General features: G+C 46.3%; 1 protein-coding gene across 2 annotated transcripts; it reads right to left on the minus strand.

Annotated features, from left to right (window-relative positions):
• Positions 1–2,456: 2,456 nt before the first annotated feature.
• notch1a (notch receptor 1a) lies at positions 2,457–24,985 on the minus strand. 2 transcript variants are annotated; one of them, XM_010737860.3, is made up of 34 exons: positions 24,681–24,985; positions 23,447–23,528; positions 16,708–16,970; positions 16,269–16,607; positions 15,261–15,383; positions 14,924–15,157; positions 14,680–14,835; positions 14,408–14,593; positions 14,196–14,309; positions 13,452–13,565; positions 13,131–13,364; positions 12,931–13,041; positions 11,558–11,750; positions 11,321–11,466; positions 11,073–11,186; positions 10,433–10,552; positions 10,182–10,334; positions 9,865–10,093; positions 9,546–9,747; positions 9,281–9,434; positions 9,008–9,192; positions 8,769–8,901; positions 8,401–8,658; positions 8,186–8,298; positions 7,515–8,086; positions 6,980–7,420; positions 6,725–6,870; positions 6,410–6,623; positions 6,217–6,301; positions 5,954–6,116; positions 5,553–5,851; positions 5,320–5,467; positions 5,127–5,224; positions 2,457–5,028 (listed from the first exon to the last, which is right to left on the minus strand). In XM_010737860.3, exons 1-34 carry the CDS (start codon positions 24,736–24,738, stop codon positions 3,769–3,771), a joined length of 7,440 nt encoding a protein of 2,479 aa, XP_010736162.1. In that variant the 5' UTR covers positions 24,739–24,985; the 3' UTR covers positions 2,457–3,768. The 2 variants fall into 2 exon arrangements, with proteins under 2 accessions (XP_010736162.1, XP_019133966.1); XM_019278421.2 differs by lacking the exon at positions 11,073–11,186.
• Positions 24,986–25,331: the final 346 nt, after the last annotated feature.

Genomic DNA, 25,331 nt, shown 5'->3' on the forward strand with positions numbered 1-25,331 from the left:
GGCAGCTCCGCTGTAACTCCGCCGCCGGCCTCCGGGGGGCCCGGGCAGCTCCGCTGTAACTCCGCCGCCGGCCTCCGGGGGGCGGTGCTGCTCTGCGACACGCTGTTATTATTATGTATTAAGTGATTAATATTAAATTAATAATTATATTTATTTATCTACCTGCTTGTACTCTTTATTATATATTATTGTGGCCCAACACTTTCTGTTGGTGTTTTGGAGTTAAATATATAAATAATATATATATATATAATTATATTTATATTGATAATTCTGTTTTATACTGTTCATTCCAATACCAAAATTGCCATATTAATACTATTTATATCTCCGGACTTGCCACTGTCTTTTCTATTCTATTTTATATTTTTTACATCTTCACTTATATTTTGTATTTTATATTTCATGTTTGGTGCTGTTTGCACCGGGATAAGAGGGAAACGCAATTTCAATTCTCTGTCCTGTCCTGTACATATAGCAGCATCGATAAATAAGTGTGACTTACTTGGGGTTACATTACTGTAGTTCCCGTTATAGAGTAGAAATACACAGACTGGTCATTTCATTAGGTACACTTGTACTTACAGAGTTGTTGTATTAGATCACATTGGATTGTACAAGTGTACCTAATGAAGTGGCCAGTATATATAGTATATATAGTATATATAGTATACATAGTATATAGGACTGATATATCTCTGTACGTGATTTTGGGAGGTCCTTCACTACATACACTAAAGCTGAGAGCAGTGTCCTTAAAATCTCTGAGTCCTCTGGCCAGCACCACAGACAGCAGTCCACTTTTACACAGCCTACAGCTTTAATGCTGATCAATTAGTGAGTAGTTAGTGACTTTCTGTTGTGTTATGTTAAATAAGTGTGACTTGTGCAGTACTGATTTTAGTGACTATTACTAATATTTCTATTCATGCTACCTTTGCGTTTTATTCATTTATTGATAGATTTCTCAGCAGTATTATTTCAAGTCAAGTGGATTTTATTGTAATTAGTGTAGCATGTTCAGACAAAATAATGGCAAGAAACAAGAGGCAGACAGGAGTTGCAAGTGTATGTACATATGCAACATATGGATATATATAATATGACTATAGTGGGTGTATGCAGAGAGGTAGATATTGAATAAAATTAAGTAGCAGCAGAGATAAAAGGTGTGCATGGATATAAGGTGGAATGTGCAGATTGTTTTATGTTTGCAGTCTGAATGTTATTTGTTATTTAATTACACTGTTATGATGTATTGTAGTATACATATTTTTACATACTTCCATACTTCTTATTTCTTTTTTCCATAACCCCCATAGTTCAATAAAGTATTTCTGAGTCTGATTCAGTATGGAACGATGCATCAGAATTTATAAGATGGTCATAGTTTATATCCTAACTTGAAAAGTAGAGCTGTCACACAAATGTAGCAGAGTGAAAAGGTGCAGTTGCTACCTGTGCAAAGTGTAAACTCCATGCCAACAGTTTGTAACACAATCTTTCTCTAACACCTCTCTTGACTGGTAAAGTGACTATAGTGTTTCCCTGCAGCATAGCACTGATATATCTCTGTACGTACATACAATAAAGCCGAGAGCAGACAGCAGTCCCCTTTTACACAGCCTACAGCTTTAATGCTGATCAATCAATAACTAATACAAATATTATGAATGATGAGGATGTTATAGGATATAAACAGATCCTAAGGAGACTGTATTATCTATATTGGAGGATTATGGAGGCCATCTAGAAAATCGGTGATGGTTGATGGGATATTTTGAGCTTCAAGTAAGGCCCTCTTTCCTATTGTGAATTTCATGCTATTCTTCCTGCTATTGATCCCATTGTTATTTCTTCCAAATAAACATCTAGCGTATACAGCACAGATTCCTGTGATGTGCTCACAGCTAGAGGTCTATGCAGACTGAGGTCTAGTATTTCTTAGTGTCTAATTTCAGCCGGGCACAAATAGATTTTTCATACACTGTGACTTTAATCCATAAATAACAATGCAACTCCAGACACATATGAAATGCAGCATACAGCAGCCATTCCAGGTATAGCAATGGCATTTAACTTGAGCATGCATGCACATGAAGTATGTCTTTGGGGCTCTGTGTGTAAACTAAATCCAATGCTAGTATTTATTCCTTTCCAGATCAGTCTGAAATAACATTTTTTGTATTCAGCACACATCTCTAGATCACTCTGGATGTCTACTTGAACAGGTAGTTTATCTACTGGAATACTGGCTGTGTTTAACGGTGGTGTCCAGACTTTTACAAGTCTAAAATCTTTCCTCAAAAGCAGTGGCGTAATACTATCAGGCTTTTTCCACTAGAGGGCATCAGACACCCACAACAGTGATGATAATGCAAAGAGGCGACACTGTCAGCCACATCATATTTCAGAAGATGAAGTTAAAACAGGGAAGGAAGGAAGGAAAACATTTCTTAACGCTTAACAGCAGCTTTTATTGAATCAAGACAAATTTTACAAAACATTTTTAAAATCAGGAAATACTTCTTTGCAAACTACAACTTTGCATGAACATTGATTTTGAATTTCATCTTTTTTCTTTAAAAACATCTTCTTCTTCTTCTTCTTCTTTCTTTTTTTTTAAATCTCAGAATTAGTTTATAAAACATGACATTTAGACACCTTAAAACCACACTCCTGTACAAAGTGCAGGTGATGTCGTTAAACACACAAAAGGTCCCAATTTCTTCCACAAACAATGCTCTCCACCCTTGAAGACATTTTTTTTTTTACAAGAAATCTCACAAATACATTGCTTCTCTTAAGAAAAACAACAACAACGAAAATCACACTGGCACTATTTTAAACTGTGGCAAATGTAACATTTCAACTTTCTACAACAGGTCTGCAATTTAACACTTAACAGGTTAAACATGGTAACCATAATCATTGATTTGGGATACAATATGAAAGAAAGAAAGAAATCTTTGCATCATAAATGTTCACAAATCGATTACTCATCACCAGCCCAGGTCGTTATTCAATAGGCTCAGGTGGATTTCAATGCCGTTCAAGCATCTCTCAGCTGATAAAGGATATTTGTTCTGTGCTTTAAGGTCCCAAATCTCCAAAGTAAATGACATGATCTATGTTGGACAGAGTAGCAAGCGACATTATGAAAAGGTGACACTTTATATATATATCTGATGATCATCTAACACAGACACAGTGATAAGACTTAGTGAAATGTAGTTCAGTAACAAAACCTGTGTCGCTTTAAAAGACAAAGGAGGTTAAAAAATAATTAATTAATACTGAAAATTTTAAAATAATCTATAAAAGTTGAACAAAAAGAAAAATCTGTACAAACATAATGCAAATCCCCAAAAAATAAAAATTTATGAAGGCCGATGCAGCAAAAGATTAAAATAAATCCAGTGAATATAGCAACACGAGACACAAATAAATAGCCAGTGTACACATCTAGGAGTCTTTTTTTTTTGATATACACTCCTTTTAAACGGTTTCTAATCTTCCCATAGATAACAGAACAAAAAAAAAATTAAAAAAGCATAAATATAAAAGCATCTTCTTTATATTTCAGGTCAAAAAAAGCACATAAATAAATACAAAATTACTAAAACTGTTCTTATCGTTAGTATAAAAACTGATAATAAAAAAGGAGCATGTTCAGTCTTGAGACAGGCTTGTCACTCTCTTTCTGTGTGAGCTTTGTTTGTTTATATATTTTTTTACACTAAAGAGTTCGGTCCATTTTACAAGTCTCTACTTAAACTGGTCTGGGATCAGATTCATCTGTGAATGGATACTTGTAGGCGGGCTGGAGATGCCTTCTGACCAATCGGACATGTTGGAATGTGGGGACGAGCTGGACCATTGGTCAGGGGAGCCGGGGGAGGGTGTTAGAAACGGATGGTCGGGCACCTGTAGCTGGTGGTTAGGTGTGTTGTCCATGGGGCCAGAGTAGCTGTGCTGGGAGGGAGGCGTGAGGAATTGTGTGCCGAGGATTTGCGTCTCCTGGGGCATTACGGTGTGGATAGGCATAGAGCGGCCCGAGCCGTTATTTTGCTGCATGTCGGAGCCGTTCAGCTCGATGTTTGGGAAGCTCTGGTTGAGGGTCTGACCGGCTGTGGTGGAGTTGGAGTTCTGATGCTGGAGCTGCCGCGAGTGAGCCTGCTGCATCATGTGTGCGGACGAGCCTAAGTGGCTGGTCTGCAGATTCTGGTAGCCCATGATCTGAGACAAGGTGGCAGTGCTGACACCATGCAGAGCACCCATCATGTTGTGGGACATGGGTGGCGCCTGGGTGAAGCCTCCTTGCTGGCCTACACCTGGGTGCATCCTGGTGATCCAGTCACACTGGCCTCCTCTGCTGCCACCTATGGATGTTGTACCTTGACTGTTGGGGCTGGAAACAGGTAGGTGGGACAGACGAGGTGGGTTAGGGTCAAAAGACATACAACCCATATCCTTACCCATGCTCATCTGACCCATATGGTCTCCATTGCCTTGTAGGTGATTTAAAGACATAGGTGGAGACTGCTGGAAGGGTGATGTCATGGGAGGAGAGGCCACATCGGATAGATAGCCGTGAGGTGACTCGAGGGAATCAACCGGGGAGAGAACAGCTGAGGTGTCTAGCAAGTTACCCTTCCCATCCAGCGACTTTTTCTTCTTCATCCGATTATCTTTGCCTCCATCCTTCCCTCCTTTCCCACCGGAGCTGAGTTTGCGAACCTTCTTGACAGACAGGGTGGGCTTGAGGTTGCTAAGGTAGTCATTGGGGGAGCAGAGAGGTGGTGAGAGGCTGGAGGTGCTCAGCGGGGCGCTGTGAAGCCCGGGACTCCTAACCACGTTGTACTCATCCAGAAGGCGAACGATGTCATGGTGCATGCGTTCCTGGGCGATGTCCCTGGGCAGCTGGTCAAGATGGTCGGTGATCTCACGATTGGCAAAATGCTCAAGAAGAACTTTGGCTGTCTCGAAGCTGCCTTCGCGGGCTGCGAGGAAGAGCGGCGTCTCCTCCTGAGAAACAATAAGGGGAAAAAAAACAGTTTTAACACTCGACACACTTTTGTGAATGTAACAGTGTAAATACTTCTAAATACTATCATTTCACATACCTTGTTGTCTTGCATGTCCTTGTTGGCACCATTTTTCAGCAGCACCATGGCAGCCTCAACGTTGTTTACAGCCGCGGCCCAGTGAAGAGCAGATTTACCTGCAGACAAAGTGAAATGAAAGAGGTACGGTTATCATGACAGCCCGACAAACCAAAGGATCTTTGTGGAGATAGGTGGATAAAACGTTAGCTACCAGAATCGTCTGTGGCGTTGGCATCGGCGTGGCAGTTGATAAGCTCTTCCACCATGCCATCAACTGCCAATCGGGCGGCCAGAATCAGGGGCGTTGTTCCGTCATGCATGCGGGCGTCAAGATCAGTGGCACGGTTTCGGATTAAAATCTGCAGAAACAAAGACTTGTTTAGTGACGTTCTTTTAAGCATCAGGACAAACCTTATCAGAAGTCTGGAGAGATATGATGTTTACCTGGAACACTCCCTGCGCATCTGCAGCAACGGCAGCGTGAAGCGGAGTGCGTCCCATGTTGTCCTGAACGTTGGCATCGGCGCTGGACTCCAGGAGGCGTTTGGCAGCATCAGAGCGGGCGTACCGAGCGGCCAGGTGGAGGGCCGTCTCGCCTGTGCGGTCAGTCTGGTTGTGGAGGTTGGCGCCCTGGTAAATGAAGTCGGAGATGATTTCCGCTGAGGGATCCTCTTCCTCTTCACTGTTACCGGTCTCCAGTCCTCCACCGCTGCAGGAGGCAATCATGAGGGGAGTGAAACCATCTGAAAGAGGAAGAGAGAGTATCATGAGTTTGTTGTCATGTGTCAGTTCCCAGTCATGTCTGTAACGGTTCACAAAATTCAGGAAGCTTTCAGAAATTTTACCTGGTCCTCTGACATTGACATCCATGCAGTCATTCTCTATCTCCCCCTGAGGAGGGGTAGGAGCAATGGATGCGATACGCAGGTCAGCTGCATCCAGATGCTGCTGTGTCCATTTCCTGTGGTCAGTATGGTCACTCAAATCCAGCATGGCCTGCTCTTCGAACTGGAAGACACAGCAATCATCACAACGTCAGCATCAAGAGCACGTGTGAAAACTATTAGGTAAAACATAGTTTAGTTAGACCCATATTTGTTTGTCTTACCCTGAAGCGCCTGCAGTCTGGATCTTCGTCATCCCATTCATTTTGATTGTCATCCATGAGATTTATGTCAGAGTTCTTCATAGGCCTTTTGAAAAGAGGAAGCAGGTTAGACTAGACGCACGACTTCAAACACGATAGAATACACTGCTGATAGATGAGGCTTAAAAAAAAGCTGCCTTCATATTCCACTTACTTCAGCCCAACAGAATCTTCTCCCAACGGCTCTCTGCGCTTCTTTTTGCTTGGCTCCGACACTTTGAATCCCTCAGGAAACCAGAGCTGGCCGTGCTCTCGGCGCCGCTTACGGGACACCAGGACACCGAGGCAGATGAAACCCAAAGCAGCCAAGCCCAGGAAGACGACATACATGGGGTAGAGCTCTGAACTGGAGGGAGTAGGTCTCACACCTGGAAAGATAAGTCACCATGTGTTACTTGGGATATCAACTTGAAATCGTTTAATATGTTGAATACATAGGTATATAAAGGGTTAAAGATGAGGTACGTACTAGTGACAGCTTCAATGTAAGGAACGTTGAGATTCCCGCTGGAGGCCAGTGCTCCAAGGAAGGCCGCTACATCTGTGGCGCTCTGGAAGCATTCAGTAGACTGCTGGTAACACTGACGGTTGTCAATCTCCAGGTAAACCACAGACCTACAGGCAGAAATGGGTAAAAATATTAGAAAACATATTATTTAACTACCAATAAATATTATACATATATAATACACAAGCAGAACTGTGATTTCTTTGTGGTGCCTACCCTTTGACTTGCACGGGTTCCAGCTCTCTGCGTTTGCGCGGGCTGACCATGGCGGACACGCTCTCCTTCACTTGACCCAAAACGTTGGCCGGCACCGAAGCCCACTCAGGCCAACCGTCCGCGGAGCGCTTCAGCACGTTATGTTTAACGAGGTCCTGTTCGTTGCCATAGTACGGGAAGATCATCGGTTCTCCTTTGGCGTCGCGGCGGAACACCACGTTGGTGTGGAGAACGCTGCTGAGGTCTCGGAGGAAAGATGAAGAATGATTTTTAAGCTGTTCTGGGGGAATGTGGACCACCAGGACCAAGTGACCGTCTGCCAGCTTTTCGGGCATGTTGTTGGCACAGTCCAGGCCGTCCCATTCGCATTCTGCGTTATTGCAGCCCTGGTCGCAGTGACCGTCAGCATAGTGGTCTTTACAGTACTGGTCATACAGCGGGCTGGAAGAAAGGAAGGAGACCGGGTTAGTATTCTGATAGAAATGTGTGCGATATATGACAAATAGCAAAATGTTTGTTGTGTTTCTAGACTTACTTGCACTGTCCTTCCTGTCCCTGACAATCAAAGCCATCATAGAGACACCCAGGGCTGTTGCACTGGCCGTCACACTTCCCATCGTTGAAGTAGCGCCAGCACTGCAGGGCCGCGGAGCAGTTTTGCCAAGGATCATCGAAATTAAGCGAGCAGTCTCCTCCGTCCCAGCCGCAGGCATGGTTGTTGCACAGCGAGTCGCAGATATGGTTCCCTGCCCACTCGTCACACTGAGGAATCTCGCAGCTCACCTCCACTTCCGGAGGTGGGGTGATGTCCCGGCCAAAACCTCCTACAAAGGAGTAATCCAGTATGTGGCACAGCAGGCCGTTGAAATTGCTGGGACAGCTGCACTGGAAGAAAGGCGCATCCGGGGTGATCTGGCAGGTGCCACCGTTGTAGCAGGGGTTGGAGATGCAGAGGCTGTCGGTGGGGGTCTGGCACTCAGGCCCAGTGAAGGTTGATGGACAGAGGCAGCGTGGGCCTAGATGGCCGGACACACATGTACCTCCGTTCCTGCAGTTCAGACTCCCACAGGAGCGAGAATCGTATTCGCAAGAAGAGCCAGTAAAACCCTACAGGAACAGAAATGGACAGAGGTTATGATCACTGTGTTATACTTGAGAAAAATCTTTAAGGAGGCAACAGAGTGTGGATCACACAGCTGTACTCACAGGTGGACATTTGCAGATGAAACCATGAGGCGTGTTACTGGCAACAGCACATGTTCCTCCGTTCCTGCAGGGCCTTCCTTTACAGCCATCAAACACCTTGTCACAACGCTGACCTGGAGAACAGAAGCAAAAAGTGTACATGTCACCATTTGTATGCAACACCGCACACAGGCATGTCGCAGTCTTGTTACATGCTCCCGGATGCACATCAGTACCTGTATATCCTGTGCGGCATTCACAGCGGTAGCTGTTGGTGAGCTGAATGCAGTTGTAGGAGCCTCTGGGGTCGCAGGGGTCCGACAAACACTCGTTGACGTCGCCCTCGCAACGCTCGCCTACGTAGCCAGCCGGGCACAGACAGTGGTAACCTCCGATGCGGTCGACGCACTTGCCATTGTTGAAGCATTTGGGCTCGTTGGTCAGTGGGTCGGTGGAGGGGGTGCAGTCATCCAGATTAATCTCACAGTGGACACCTACAGGACACAGAAACATTAGGTTATACATCCAAATCCTCATTTTCTAGGGTGTCAAATTCATTTTTTTTTCTAATGTATAAATGTGAATGAACTACAGAGATATATACCTTGCGTTCCTCTGGGACAGGAGCACTTGTATGTGTTGATGAGGTCGATGCAAGTGCCTCCATTTTGACAGGGCTGTGACTGACATTCGTTGATCTCTTTGGAGCAGTTTACACCGTGATAACCAGGGACACACTGAGAGAGAACAGAATCAACAGAAATCATTATAGAAATTTGTAATTTTTTTGTGATTTTGTATTTCAAAATTTCAATTTCATTCCAATTTAAAAAATAAACCTACCTCACAACTGTAGCCACCCAGATAGTCAGTGCAGACGGCTCCATTCTGGCAAGGATTGGGTGAGCATTCGTCTACTTGCTCCTGGCAGTAACTCCCAGTGTAGCCGGCCTGGCAGCGGCAGTAATGTGTGTTTCCGGCGTCCAGACACTGGCCTGAGTTTCTGCACAGGTGAGCCACCTCCACCCCTGAAATCCAAGAAGGAGAAGTTACATAATGCACCACTTTTAGATGCAACAAAAATACATATCCTAACTTTTGGCCGGGGTGCCGTACCTTGTTGTTTGGCTGCGACCTCGCAAGACACGCTGGGGATATCACAGTAAAGACCGGTCCATCCAGTCTGACATTGGCAGGTGTAAGAAGCTCCCTGCTGCCAGCAAGTGCCTCCATTTTTACAGGGGGATGAATCACACCAGCGCACAAGATTCTAACAGAAACAAAGAAAGAAAACACTTAATAAACTGTATGAATGGAGGCAAAGCACTTAACCACAAGAGAGCACTGCACAATAAAGCCTGATGAGATGATTTCACCCTACCTGACAATTGACTCCTGTGTAGCCGTGAGGACAGGTGCACTTGTACGTCCCATAACTGTCCAGACAAGAGCCTCCATTGAGGCACGGTTTGGAGTCACACTCGTTGATATCATATTGGCAGTAGCTGCCAGTGAATCCAGGCAGACACAAGCAGGTGAATGCATTAATCCCGTCCACACAGGTGCCACCGTTGAAGCAAGAGCTGAAGAAACAAGAGAAAATAAAATGTTAAAACATTATTCGACTTGCTATGGGTTGATTATTCAGCCGAGCTTGATGGTTAAATAAGCACAGATGATTTTTTAACAAGGTGAGTTACCTGTCAGTGCAGTCGTTGGTGTTGATCTCACAGTTTATGCCACTGAAGCCAGGCGGGCAGGTGCAGGTGTAGCTGTTGACACAATCGGTGCAGTTGGCGCCATTCCTACAGGGGTTACTCTCACACTCATTTATGTCCTGCTCACATCTACCGCCACGAAACCCGGGCAGACAGGTACACGTGAAACTGTTGATGCCATCGCGGCACAGGCCACCGTTACTGCAGGGATCTGAAACACGGAACAGAGGAAATGAAATCACTCGTCGGTCAAGATGGGACGAGATGAGGACTCGCGCTGGTGAAAATCTGTTCCTTACTTGGTTTGCAGTCATCGGTGTCTGTCTCACACTTCTGACCGGTGTAGCCTGGTTGGCATTTGCACTGGTAGCCACCCATAGTGTTATGGCAAATGGCACCGTTGCGGCACGGACTCTTCACGCACTCGTTGATGTCAATTTCGCATGTTTGACCTTGAGGGAAGAGATGGATATGTGAAGAAAGGTTAATCACATCGTCCACTGAATGGATGGATTTCAATGGTACGCATAAACAGGTGGTGGATGGATACCTTGCCATCCTTCAGGGCAGATGCAGGAGAAGCTCTGGTAGTCCTCAGCCTCCTTACATACTCCACCGTTTTTACAGGGTCTGGGGCTGCAGGGAGCCAGCAGGATCTCACAGTTGTCACCTGTCGGCAGAGGAGTAGAAAACATCAGTATTTGCATTGCGCCGGCAATATGACGCAACTATATGTTTCCAAACTCTAAAAGATTTTTAAATCCCAGTTTACATCCCACTTCCTTATCCATTTCCATGACGACGTAGCCAAACAGGAAGGGCTTTCCTGTTTCCTGCCATTGTGTGATCGCAGACGGGAAACAGGAAGTGGGAATAGGGCTTGGAGCAGGCTCCAGTTCTCCCCTTATATTAGCTGTTGCAGCATGTTATTCCAAAACACACACACACACACATACTGTTATCCCTGCACAGCAGACAGGCAGATCTTTCCACACAGAGATGCCAAAAACAGACATCCCCCCCGTTAGTGTGCCATTGGCTCATGTTTTCTTAAACAACATGGAGATAGGATTCGATAAGCCCTCGGCGTGGAAAGTGGAAGATAAGCTTTACGTTTTCGGACCTGTGCAAACAGCTGAGTCAGCATCGCTGGTAGTAGTGTGTGAAAAATAAGCAGCTACGTGTCGTACCAGTGTAGGGCAGCAAACAGTTGCACTTGTATCCAGCCACATCGTCGATGCAGGTGCCCTGGTTGAGGCAGGGGTTGGAGGCGCATTCGTTGATGTTAGTTTGGCAGTTAGGTCCTACAGTGGTGGGATTAGAGAGCACACTTGGGTTAGATATGCGCTAATATAGAGCACACACTCATTCTTGATGAGCAAGAGAAAAGCATAGGAGTGGCAAAAAGAAAAAAAGGAGGGGGGGGGTTATAACTGACCAGTGAAGCCGGCTCTGCATGTGCAGTGGTATCCGCTGGTCATGTCCTTGCAGGTTCCTCCGTTCATGCACGGGTTGGACTCACACTCGTTGTTATTGATGTCACAGTTTGGGCCGCTCCAGCCAGAGTCGCAGGTACATTTGTAACTTCAACGCAAAGCAAACATCGGGTCAGTGAGTTTTATCCGTGACACTTTTTTCCCCCCCGGTTCATCGTAAAATTCGATCTGGCGCTCACCCATTGATGAGGTCCTGGCATCGGCCGTGGATGCAGGGGTTGCTGCCACACTCATCCACCTGGGACAAACAGGTGGCGTCGTTGTAGCCCTCTGGACACAGGCAGGTGAAGCTGTTTGTGCCATCGACGCACGTTCCCCCGTTGTGGCAGGGGTTGATGGCACACTCGTCGATGTTGATGTTGCACATCGCTCCTGAAGGATAATTAGAGATGATTTTAGGACAATGCCTGATGGGAATTGAGAAATAACTACACTAGCCATTATGAATGCACCACAGCTGGACACTTTGCTCTGCGGTGTAGTATTCTTTGAGCCTTTATAAGCCGTTTCCTGAGGTGCACTTTGTGGCTTTTGGACAATAGACGGCTAACACCAAAGACTCCCTAAACATTCAACAGGCAGAAGCTGTAGCGGTTCCAATGTGTGCCTAGCTTGGTGGCCCCTAGAGGCCCCTTTGCTTCTCCTCCATTGATTGAATGGGGCCCTGTTGAATAGGCAGAAGGAGGGTTTCAGCTGGATCTGAGCGGGGGAGGTGGTGCCAGGAGAGAGGAGGGGGAGTGAAGCTACTCTGCCTATTCACACACACTCCCCCCCCTTATCCAGGGAGAACTAACCTCACCCAGGGCTGTTTACAGGGACAGAAGGCCAGACCCATTTCACACACAGCCGAGTAACAATTAAACCCCCCCCTCTGATCCCCTACCCGGCTCCCTCCTCCGCTGCTCTTCATCAATCAGGAGGGGAGGGCCTAACTGCCTGATCTTCAGATACAATAGTCCTCTGTCCCTCTGTGTCTCAGTCCCGCCGTGCCCTCCACACTCACCCCGTCAGCACAAAAAGATGGAGGGGAGGAAAAGGGAGGAGGGATGCACTGAAGCCACACACACACACTTGTTCCTCCCTGCCCCCTTTCTTTCTAGGCATAATCACACAGCCGCTACCGGTCAGAACCGGCTCTGTCAGGAGTGAGGAATGGTCCACAAATTGTTTTATATAGTAGTACATTAAAGGTGGACTTGTAGTAAACGAGGTGACACTTTCAATCTGGGATTTGTCGCGCAGTTACACACTAATAAACATCAGCTATGCGATTAAAGGCCAGGCTCTTTTTCCTTTTAAAGTATCACCTTACGGACTCTTTCCAGCTCAACGTCACAGCCTTTTCAAACAGCAAACAAAGTTAGCGCATTGTGTGTGTGTATCAGGTTGGGGACTGTGTTCCTTTCTCTACTAACCCCCCCCCACCGTCCCACACGGGCAATCTGACACCATTGTTCTGCAGGAGTGGACCCGCCAGCCACCTGTCCTACCTACCCCTCCCAAACCTCAGGGGACCACCCCCCTGCACCTGTAAACTCCACCCAGCACTCACCTGTATAGCCCGGCTCGCATGCACACTCGTAGCCGTTGATTTTGTCAATGCACCTCCCGTAGTCGCAGGGTTTGCTCTTACAGTCGTCCAGGTTGACCTCGCAATTGAAACCTGCGCCCATTTAAAAGCAAAACGATGTCAGGAGAATCAAAAAAAGATTTGAACTGGAGGAATCTGACAGAGCTGTTCAAATGTCTCACCTGCAGTGCCTTTGGGGCAGGCACAAATATACGTGTTCTCCCTGTCCTGACAGGTGCCTCCATTCTTGCAGGGCTGGCTCAGACACTCGTTGATGTTTGTTTCGCACAGGCGGCCAGTGTAGCCGGGGCGGCAGTAGCAGGTGAAGGAGGCCAGGCCGTCCTTACAGGTGCCATAGTGACAGGGGTCGGAGTAGCACTCATTGATGTCAGTTTCGCAGTGCTGCCCCGAGTAACCTGGACAATAATGGACATTTTGATTTAGAAACTAGAAAACAAATGGAAGAAATTTGCAAAAACAATTAGAAAAAAACTGTTTTATACCTTCAGCACATTCGCAGGTATACTTGTTGGGACCGTCCGTGCACTTAGCTCCATTCTTGCAGGGGGTGCTGGCACACTCATCAATGTCCACCTGACACAGATTCCCCGAAAAACCTGCATATGAATGGAACAAAACACAGAATTGAGCTTTTCTTCAGATGTGAAATTTCCTATAAATGACGTAGCTCTATATATTCTGTACATCATGGCTACAGTGTGCTAAATTATGCAAAAATGGGGAAGAGAAACGCTCATTTGCATCTCAAGTAGGTCTGCAGGACACTAAAAGGTCCTAACGAACCATTCCACAACACTCCTCCTTCCACCCCCTCTCCTTGCCTCTTACTGTGCAGTGAAATCTTTCTTTCAAACCACAACACAATGGCCCTGCAGCTTACGGGCCATAAACCAATCCCTGCCCCCCAAATTTTGCCGCTAAAGCTCTTACACAAACTCTCATGCCCGCCAAATATGCTAATGTTTCTGCAACCCGATCCGCACTGTCCCGTTCACCCGTAAACGCTTCAGTGATACCATTGGAAGGAGTGAATCATTTACATTCAATCTGTGAACCAAATATGGTGCGTGATACTCATTGATAGCCAAGTTAATGATCCACTCTTTTATAGCCTCCTCTCCGCTCCCATTGTTGACCGAAAAAAGGGTTAAAAGAGACTCGAGGGAATCCTGTTCCTTTCGCTCCATTACCTCTATCATCTTTCACACGCCCTAATATTTTCTCACCTTTGGGGCACTCGCAGTGGAAGGAGTTGATCTTGTCGACGCACTTGCCGTTGTTAAGGCAAGGCTGGCTGGCGCATTCATCTGTGTTGATGTTGCAGAACACGCCTTCGTATCCTGAAATTCCAGAGACACATTAGGACAATAGAGTTATTACAAACTTGCTTACTCATGGAGTTCCCTCTTCCTCGTGCAATATAAACCAATGCTCATACCTGGCATACAGATGCAGTGGAAACCTCCAATCTGATCCAGGCAGGTGGCATCATTATGGCAAGGATTAGACATGCATTCATTGACGTCCATCTCACAACGAGGTCCTTCGTATCCTTGGAGACACCTACACTGGAAAGAGCCTTTGGTGTTGAGGCAGCGGCCACCGTGTTCACAAGGGTTGGCACCTGAAACATTTATGATACAAGTTGTCATACACGTGGTCGTTTGCCCATAAGAGAAAAAGAACAAAACAGCGGACGTTATAACTTACCGAGGGAGCACTCGTCAATGTCCAGGTTGCAGGCTGACCCGGTGTAACCTGGGGGACAGGTGCAGATTGCCTTGCCATTGACCGGATTGGTGTCACAGTTGGATCCTTTTTGACATGGGTTGCTGATGCAGGCGTCATCGAGGTGGCACAGCAAACCTGCGAGCGTGGCGCGAGAACAAATTGTCATGAAACCGTTTCACCACATTTAAATCACTTCATTGGGATCGGTGCGTGAGAGTCGTACCTGTGCGCCCGTGAGGACACTCGCAGAAGAAAGAGGCTACGCGGTCGTGGCAGGTAGCACCGTGGTAACAAGCGGCGCTGGCGCAGTCGTCGATGTTCTCGCTGCAGTCGTCACCCGTCCACCCGTTGACGCAGACGCAGTGATAGCTGCCGTGGGTGTCGTGGCACGTTCCTCCATTCTGGCATGCGTTGGGCATCAACTCACACTCGTCGACATTTTCAGTGCAGTATTGACCTGAAAAAGTTTATAGAAGAAAAACAAGTAAGCACAAATGTTTTCTGATTTAACTTGAAGGTTAGAGAGAGAAAACATCTTTATTCTCCTGGTAAAAGGTCACCTGTGTAGTGAGGCGGGCACTGGCAGTTGTAGGTGTTCACACCATCCACACACACTCCACCGTTCTGGCAGCTGTGACCCGGGCAGTCGTCGATGTTATGCTCACAGTGCTGACCAGTGAAGCCTGACAAACAGGAAGAAAACGAGACACGAAACAAGATGTGAAAATGTGAGGAGTAATAAAGAGATCGCAACTTTTTTCCTTTAGTTAATCATCAGCCTCTACATCCTCGTGGCAGATTGTTTTAATAACCCGTAAGATGACAATGCAACTTGTCTCCTCCTCGAACATCAAAGGCTTTGAGTGGGAGTTTTACAGCCACGATAGTCTGATTAACTATCAACCCGCAGCTCTGCAGGTGCCCGTGCAGCCTTTGCTATCTAGTCGCATTCCAGCACGGACACCCACGAGAGACGCACAGCGTGGGTTAAACTTTAACACACAACCCTGTAATATCCCTCATTTATCTGCATATCCAAACTCTCTCTCTCTGCTGGTCATAAGCACTCAATCGGACAATAACGCAGCTTAAATATTCACCAAATATGTGCTTAGTACAATGTGGTTTTTGGGGAGGAATCGTCTCTTCGCAGCTGCACGTCTTGCCTCTAACAGCACTAACCACAATTGCCCAAGTTTTACACAACACTCCAACGGCTTTCGGTGCCAACACAATAAAGATGCCAAGCAGACTGGCTGTATTTAGCAGAAAAACAAGATATTTGTGTGCCCGACCTCATGAATGGGGTGTGTATACCTATACATTTATGTGTATGTGCGTATCCCTGGTGTTGTGGCGAGGGAGGGGGGTTATCAGAAGGAAACGTCTGTGTGCCTGCATCCTGCCAGTGGAGGCTGGCAGGGAGAGATGGGAGTGTCGAGGGGGGCAAACATAGATCACTCATTCCACTCAATCAGGCTTCACTACAGCGAACTGGCTTTAAGGTCAACAAGTGTGTGTGTGTGTGTTCAGAAAAACCATGATTGCACTGCTTAATTATGTGTTACCTGGCAGGCAGCTACAGTCATAGATGGTGTCTCCCTTCTGGACACAGGTGCCTCCGTTGTGGCACGGCGAGGGGCTGCATGGCATATAGGGGGTCTCGCAGTGTTGGCCGGTGTACTCTTGAGGGCAGCGGCAGTGGTACGAGCCCACCTCGTTCACGCAAATGCCGCCGTTAAGACATGGAGAGGGCGTCTGGGCGCACTCGTTAACGTCTTGCTTGCAGGTCTGGCCGTGGAAGCTGGGCGGGCAGGTGCAGATGTAGGTGGAATCGAATGCCGAGCACTGGCCACCGTTTGCACATGGATTGGAAGCACATGGGTTGGCAATTTGGCAGGATTTGCCTTGAAGTAAAAACAAAACGAGAGAGTGATTAATCATGATAGTTCAGGATTTAATTGGAGAGCAGAGATGAAGTATGAGATTTAAATGTTATCTACATACCTGACCACCCAGGTGGGCAGCGGCAGTGGTAGGCGGTGAGGGTAATCAGATCACACGTTCCTCCATTGCGACAGGGAGAGCTCATGCAGGCGTGGTTGGTGGGGGTCAGGCATAGGCGGTCGGTGAAACCCAGGCGGCACACGCAGCGGAAATCAAACGTGTTGCCATGGGAGACAGCTCGGCATTCTCCGCCGTTGCGGCACGGCGAGGGGCTGCAGGGGCTTGGAAACTGGCACCGATTGCCTACGTAGTCACTGGGACACCTGGGAGTAGACAAGAGATGCGGAGGAAGTAGAGGTGGTTAGAAAACAGAGGTTTAAATCATGGGAACAATTATCCAAACAAAAGAGGAATAAAGGGAGGAGTGGAGGGAAGGGGGGACCGAAAGTTTCCCGCCCAGGAAAGTCCCACTGCAGCGGGACAGGGGACGGCATGTTGTTCTAGTGTGTCTCTCTGGATTAGACTCCCTCACAACCTTGAAAACACATTCTGCCGGGGACAACAGACGCCACAAAACAGTCTAGCCCTAACAGCCCGTTCCCATCTACCTTCACCCCCACGCTGTCCGCACTCATCCTCAATGACCGCAGAGATCAAGGGGGACTGTGCCGGCTTTGGATGTCCTGTATGAAGCCCCCCTTAAGCCCCCCATCCAGACTAAAGATGGGATGCTGCTACAGTCGCATAGCTCCAAACTGGGTGATCATGAGGAGTGAAGGCGCGTAAAAAACACAGTCATAAAAGCTCCACAAAGATGCAGTGTTGGTAGTTTTTCCACCAACTCTGCAAGGCATTACTTGATATGCAGCTCGGTGAAGTCTTATCTGTCACGTGGAGGTCAGCAAAAAAAAAAAAAGTGTGTTTATGTTTGAATCGGGGCTTGTGTGTGAGAGTGTGTAGATGTGCATATGTGAGTGTTTATGCGTAAGGGACGGCATCTGTTGGCCTCTCCGACTATCTCCACAGGGAGCAGGTGCGCATGTTAATGAAGGCAGCTGTTGGACAGGACTCCTCCTCCTCCTCCTCCTCCTCCTCCTCCTCCTCCTCCTGCCTTATCCCTCCTCCCTCCCTCCCCTCTGTCCCCTTGTCAGATGGGGGGTGCTGACAAGCCAGCCTCTCCTCTTGGGACATAAAGAACCCATGTGAAGTCAGCTGTTGCAACTTCTGTCTCTCGAACAACCCTCCCTCCACCACCACCCCCTTCCTTTTGCTTTAACCACCACATCAATCTTAATTCCTCTCTTCCCTACCTGTTCCCCTTTTGATTTCCCCTTTTCTTTTAAAAATCAGAGATCACTGACTCTTCTTTCCCTTCTCTCCCATGTGGATTTTTTTTTTTTTACAACTCCCCACAGTTTGCTTTTTACAGCGTTTCTCCTTATGTCACACCGGACTGCTGAAAACTCCCTTGTTGACTTAGTTTGCTGAGACCAATCAGGGAAGTTTTTTAACAGTCCCGTGTGCCCAACAGGGAGCCCAGACAGTCACAATTGGCAGATGATTGTAAAAACATTTGGGATTGGGGCTTTGAAGTTTGCTCTGCTTCCCATTTCACTTCACCGTAAAACTGAATAATCTCTTGATTACTGTTTTGGTATAAAATCCTCACTCCGCACAGATGCCATTAATGGTGTGTGTGTGTGTGTGTGTGCACTCGTGTGTGTCATCCCACGCTAACTAACTGTAATAGATCCTCTTTGTCCCAAAAGTCAGCCCCAGTCTGAGATAAAGATCCACCCACATGCTGAAAAGCTAAGCAGCACACACCACGGCAACAGGTCTCTCCCAGCGATGCAATGTCCCCTCAGGCCGGAGCAGATGCTTCCCCGACCTCTGACCCCCAAAACACTTTTGTGACTGTGGGACGGCCCTCTTTGCCTTCTCTTCCTCTCTCTCTCCCTGCTGGGCCCGATCTACCATCTGCCACTCTGAGGGTGACTTTATCGTCCAACACACAAAACCAAGCTCCTACTGTGAGCTGGAAATGCCACCGCTGTGGAAAATGTTATGTAAATGGCCGAGGGCGGCAGTACAGTAATTATGTGTGTCAGTATAAGTTTTAATACTCTTTGGTTTTCCCTTCATGTGGTTTATGAAAGCATTACACAACGATCTCTCATCTCATACGTCTTCAACGCTCGTTCCTCCCCCTTTAAGCGCTCCTCATTCATTTTCCCTCGTTAGCTGATGTCTCTTTGGATATATCTAATCATTAGCCAAGATCTGACCCCTGGGGTCAACATCTGTTGGTAAGACCAACAACAGAACAGTAAAGTAAAGAGAGTTATTACTTTTAGAATGAAATACAAACATTTTGTTGACTTGTTCTTCAAGCTTTCCTCGAGTAACAAGTGTCATCGTAAAAGAAAAAAAAGGGGGGCTCATAAAGAGATTATTTTGATAGTGATTAAGCTATTTCCTGTCTCACGCTCAAAGGGAGTGAAGTGGGAAGATTTATGAGGGTGAGACAGTGTTACAAGCACCAAACACCTGCTTGACTAATGACTGCAAGATCACTTTCACGCACACGGTGTGAGTGATACACTTTATTCTGCTGATAGCACCTCGCCGTCGGACAGGAAAAATAAAAACACCTGCCTGCCACTCCGCGTCTCATGATGGTTATCAGTGACAACACATCTGCTAAAGTACCTGTAGCCTGGAGTCTATTACACGAATCAGTTTGGCACTTGACACCTTTGTTGTAACTCAAAAACTGTCCCAACGGATAATATTTCATCTTGTTCTTTTGATTAAAAACAAACATGTATGCATCTAACCCATTTTACCACCAGCTAATGGGGTGCGTTTGACAGCCAGTGCTGGTGCCTGTGAACTTTCAGCACCCACTAGAGCCAAATAGCCTCTTATCTAGGCGCTCTGACAGTACAAGCTTTGATCGACCCTCTCTGAGGATCTCCAGACCCAGAGGACCCTGATCACTGTTCGGTCTGAGGCCCTCCGTCAACTTTGTTTTCTCCACGCCAGCTTTTAAAAGGTTGTTCTAAAGTTTCTAAGAGTAAAAACTCAAAATAACCAACTCCAACCTCGTTCACTGCTCTATCAGAGGGGGCCCTGGCATCTAGGGAATGGGCCCAACCATGGGAGTGGCAGCCTTACAGCTTAAACCCCCGATAAAAGCCCAACGCCAGCGGGAACACTTGACCCAGTCGTGCACTTGTATACTCCTGATTCGCTTAAGCCCACATGGAGCTGAGCTTTAACAGAGACCTGCTCGGTAATCCTATAGGAGGACAAATGAAGAGCGGCATTCCTTGAGGGGAGAGTGAAACATCTTTTTAGTGGCGCTCGGCTCGTCTCGAAACGGCCTTCGTGTGCGTGGACATTTTATCATCAATACGCAATTCCAGACAGCTCCGTGCAAGGTCAGAGAGGTCCGATCACACCATCCACTGCGGCCTTTCAGTCAATTTTCAGTCCCCCGTCTATTTCTGTCGGACGTCTTGCAGTATTTGAGACATGTAGCGAGAGAGTCGAGATGTTTTCTGGGTTTATTATTAACAGTCACCTCAGACCAAAACAGTGTCTATTTCAGCAAAGCGGCATCGTCAGTCATGCAAAGGCAAGAGGGGGTGGGGGAGGTTGAGGGCAACAACCTTTCAACCTCACTATGCCCTCATTACAAGTGGAAACTAAATTTGACTCACACGACGCCGTGCCTTTAGATGTTTAAAGGCTGCCTACAGCACCATGAGAAACAGGAAGCCCCAGACCTTCAGATAACCCCTCACTTCACAGAACTATGAACGAGTACTTCCCCATTACGGAGACATGTTGTTGTTTCCGCGTGTCTGCTACTACCACAAACTGAAGTATACTTTTTTTTGTGTCATAACAAAAATCTGATTCCCTCTGTGATGATGTAATCTGTGGATTTCATACGAATTTAAGCATAGAAACAATTAGCATTGACGTTTAAGGGGCAATTTCTATTTACCATTCATATTTAAAAGATTAGAAATGCATCAGAAATGTCAAATTTTAAAATAAACTTGGGAGTACAGTTGCAAAACCACACAGCCAACCCAAATTGAGGCAAACAGACGACGTACCCACTGCTATTTTTGTTTTTTTTTGGTTAAAGCTGAATTAACTCTCTAACTGTTACTGTGGTTTATCTAAACATAAAGCATACATAGCTAAATCCAATCATTGAGTCGTCCAAAACAGTACGTAAGCAGGAAGTTAATGATATAACAGCATATAAATCTAGTGCAATTCATAATTTTGTGCGGTTATAAGCACATATTTTGACGGTTTAAACAGCAAATAAGTAATGTTTGTTGATTTCAAGGCTTTAATACGTGTCGAAAATGTTAGAAGGTGTTTGTCAGTGCTGGGTTTTCCCCTCATATGTTGTTTGTGCGAAAGTGAAGTGGAGGTTTGAGGTCTCATCTATTGTGCGGTGTTCTTGTTGTTCCTCTTGTAAAAACTAATGCGCCTTAAATTCATATTCATAAAATGTAGGGTAGATACAGGTGACAAGAGCAACCCCCAGAACAAAGAACGCAATCAACTTCAGGGGGATAAATATACAGCAAGTAAATAAACAGGACACAAGGCAGTTCCTGTCTTCGGGATGATCTGTATTGAATGGATTTAAATTAAAGGATGACTAATTTTAGAACCGGGAAGGACAGAAAACATCCTTTCAGCAGGACAGGAGCGACGTTAAAGCAAGGCTTAAACCTGTCCATAAGACATCTGATTTCCACAGTTTACACCAAGCCTAACCTCGTTCTCTCTGCCAACATGTGATTTCACTCTCTGTTCTTGCACTCGTGGGAACCGCGCAGAAAGAGGATTTAAATCTACCATACCACTCAAAATCTGTGTCACCGTACACACTGCTGCACAAACCACACAGCACGGCGGTTTGACTCACTGACAACATTTCAACTCTTGACGTTTCGTTTTAACGTTGCGTGACGGGAAACATCTTAAACTCATTCTTAAATCTGCATTCGGGGGCATTACTTTCCTCCCCGGTCGCCACAGTGCAAGCCTCCAGAAAGAGGAGTTTCCAGTTATGCCACTACACATTTCCAAACTGAACTTTAACCAGTTAACGCAGCACAAAATGAAAACACACACAGCACAGATAAAAACACAGATAGATCATTATTGGAAGCCCCCTCCCCTGTAGGCATAGACGCCTCACACTCTGACCCCTGCCCACTGATGCTGAATCTCCCTGTGACTGATGGATGCTTGGCCTGGCAGGGATGAATGATTAATGGGATGAAAACCAAAGAGGAAGAGCGAGTGTGGGTGGGTGAAGTGATGCTCTTATCCTGTCTGTTTTATAATTGGGCCCGAGCAGAGATGGCGACCACAATAACAGCTTTGTGGAGGCGGAGGAAGAGTTTCAGCGTGCACACGTGCAGCGATCCGTGTGTGTGTGTGTGTGTGGAGTGTGCAGATTAGATATCGTGAATTGGTGGCCCTAGGCTAGCAGCATGGGCTCCTTCAATAGCTCCCCCTTGTCCCTGCAGACCAGAGAGGCGCCTGCCTTGACCACATAACCTGAGGGTACACCAGGCCACCCCTGAGCTTTATTACAGATGGATAAAAAATGATACCACGACTGGAAATCACTTTCTGTCACTCCTCTTTTCACCTCATCTTTTATCTCCCTGCACGCGAACTCTCAAGGTGAATCAGCGACGCTCACAGACCACATTAAAGGAATATGTTAGCATATTAAAAATGCCCCGCCTACAAAACTATTAACATCAATCCACAGGCTAAACAAATAGCCTGCAATCTGCCTCTCTGTCTGTTCCCACTTGTTTGCCTTCAAATTTCTGCACTTTATTCCAATTAATCTCACTCTCTTGACATCCAATCCAATTACATCTCACAGCCATCTGGCTTTCTAATGGAGATCATAAGCGGGGTAAGGTTGGGGAGGGGGGTGGAGTGGAGGTTTCCATTCAAAAAGCAGGAGACGAGCCTTTTTTTGGGTGGAGGGGGTTAGGGTTAGAAAAGTTGGAGGGAGGAGGGGGGGTTATGGCAGGGGTTTGGTGTGTGTTGTGGTGTTTGGGGTGGCTGTGGCATGATGGGAAGCCCCACTCAGATTAGTCACACAGCATTATTCTGACTGCGGGACAATGGGTGACGGGCGGCGGGCGAGCCCCAGCTGTCGCCCATGAAAGGGCAGAAAAACAAGATTTAGGACTGGACGCGTCCTCTCACTTTGCCGCTAAAGGGGTCTTGCATTCATTAACGGGGCCTGCTGATGAGGAGGAGGAGGAGGAGGGGGAAGGCAGGCTTTTGTCCAGCTACCCCTCTCTCACCTCTCTGGAACGGCACTCTCTTTATTATTTCTTCACTCCTTAAACTCTTTTTTTTTTCTTTTTTTAAGGGATTTCGTGCAGCCTCACGAAGCAATGTGGCTCATGGAGGGGTACAGGAGCAACAACACCAGTTCAGAAGAAGCTCAAGGGCCCCACTCTCTCTCTCTCTGGTTGCTGGGCACAGGGCCCGCTCAAAGACTGGAATGAAAAAAAAAGGGGGTAATATGTGGCCCCCTTTTTTCTTTCCAAACCCCCCAAAAAAGCCACTTTCAAGTACCAAAATTACACTACACTGCACAGATTCCAAAACACAGACACAAATGACAAAAGATTGCAGGAAATGCTAATTCTTTTGTGGTGTTTTGCAGCGCAACATCTGGCGTGTCACACTTTTCTTGCATTCTTTTTTTGTTACTTACTTGCACTCTCCATTTCCATTGGAGGTGGCTTCACACCTTCCTCCATTCAGGCACGATTCAGTGGGTAGGGAGCATTTTAGACCTGTTGAGCACATGAAGAATATTATAAGACAAATCTTTTGACAGCACATGTGAAATCCCATACAGTTAAACAAGCTGTTGGGATTAACAAGGATTATAGACAGAAATTATCCATCAGTGAATCTTCAATCATGGGAATTATATATTGTTTTAAAAGACACACACGCCTTCCACATGTCGGATCTTTAATTGATTTGTTACACACTTGTCTGTTGGGGATATTAGAAAGCCTGTTGTGGACACCGGTGAGGCCAGAGCGCGTGGTGCGTGGCTTTTTTTTGGGGGGGTGGAGGTGGAGGTGGAGGAGGGGGGCGCACGCTTTTGCGGGGAAAGCGCAGCAGCTGCGGGGCTCAGATGCGGAACAAAAGAAATCAGAGTCCAGCACGAGCCATAAAACACTCTCCTCGGGCATTGTTTACCGGCAGACGGGGATAACAGCTACCTCCTCCACCCCCCCTTTGCGCACGCACACACACACACACACACACACACCCTCCACACACAACACTCTCCCACACATGCAGACAAAAGGTGTCCTCCCTCCCTCCCCCCATCTCCTCCACCGTGCGTCCCCCCCCTGCCCCAACACACACGTACCAAACTTCCATTATCTCCCATGTTATTTAAAACCGGTCCTCGGGACCATTTAAAAACTTTATCCAAAGGCCTACATCCAAAGATTTGTGGAAACAGACAATACATTTTATTTATTTGCCAAAGATTTGTGGAAACAGACAATACATTTTATTTATTTGATTTTGGCTCCACAAACTTTCTAATAAGTTGCATCTAAACTGTTGAACTGATTGCTCCACTGTGAGTGATCATGCATGTGCAGACAAACAGTTAACTTGTGTGAAATAACACTTTGGAGGGGAAGTCAACAGCCAAAAACCACCGCGGCGTTTTTGGCTCCTGCACTTAGTAGTGAATTTATTCCCACGACCGAAAACAACCCAATAAAATAAAAATAATAAAAAAGTTTCAAATAGATTTACAACTTCAGCTCTTATTGATAAACTTTTCAAATTCAGCCCCAGCACAGCTAATGAAGCAGCTCACTAAATGAAACTTTGTCTTCATTTTGAATTGTTCGAGTCATGCCCTGCAGCCTGCCTGATTCTCCGCAGCAGATCTCTGAGATGTTTTTTACCTTGTGAGATGACGATTGCAGGAATCAGAAATGTTAGTTTCACAAAGAAACGATACATTCCTCTTCTTCAACTTCACAAATGTCGTTGACTCCCACGTAGGGTTCGCATAGATCCGCACTTTGGTATACTCCAGATGTTGTCTTAAAAATAAATATCCTCTGGATGAAAAAAAAAAAATGTAAATCCAACACAGAGAGAGAGAGAAAGAGAGCAAAGATTTAAAGTCTTCAAGAGGACTCAGTTCATAGATGTTAACCTGGTGCTTTCCGAGTTCTCAATGAAATCTGCAGCAACTCTACAAGTTCCTCCCCCTCTTCTGCCTGCCTGCCTCCCCCTCTCTCCTCCTCCTCCTCCTCCTCTTCGGGTCACATAAAAGCTGCGTTTCTCTCTCCACATGTTGCGGGAGGAACAAACACTCATTCCCCCCCTCCACTGTCCAGTAGTAAATTCAATTTAAAGTAATTAAGGTGGGAAAATAACTTTATTAACACCTACTTGTACTTTATTATTATTTCCATTTTCTACTTTCACATCAACATTTCAGAGGGATATGTTGTTCCTTTTTTACTCAATTAACACATTCATATGACATCTATAAACACTACTTTACAAATTAGGATTTTACATAAGGTAAGCGTATAAAATATAAT

This window comes from Larimichthys crocea, chromosome IX (genome assembly GCF_000972845.2).
Source record: "Larimichthys crocea isolate SSNF chromosome IX, L_crocea_2.0, whole genome shotgun sequence".
NCBI lineage: Eukaryota > Metazoa > Chordata > Actinopteri > Sciaenidae > Larimichthys > Larimichthys crocea.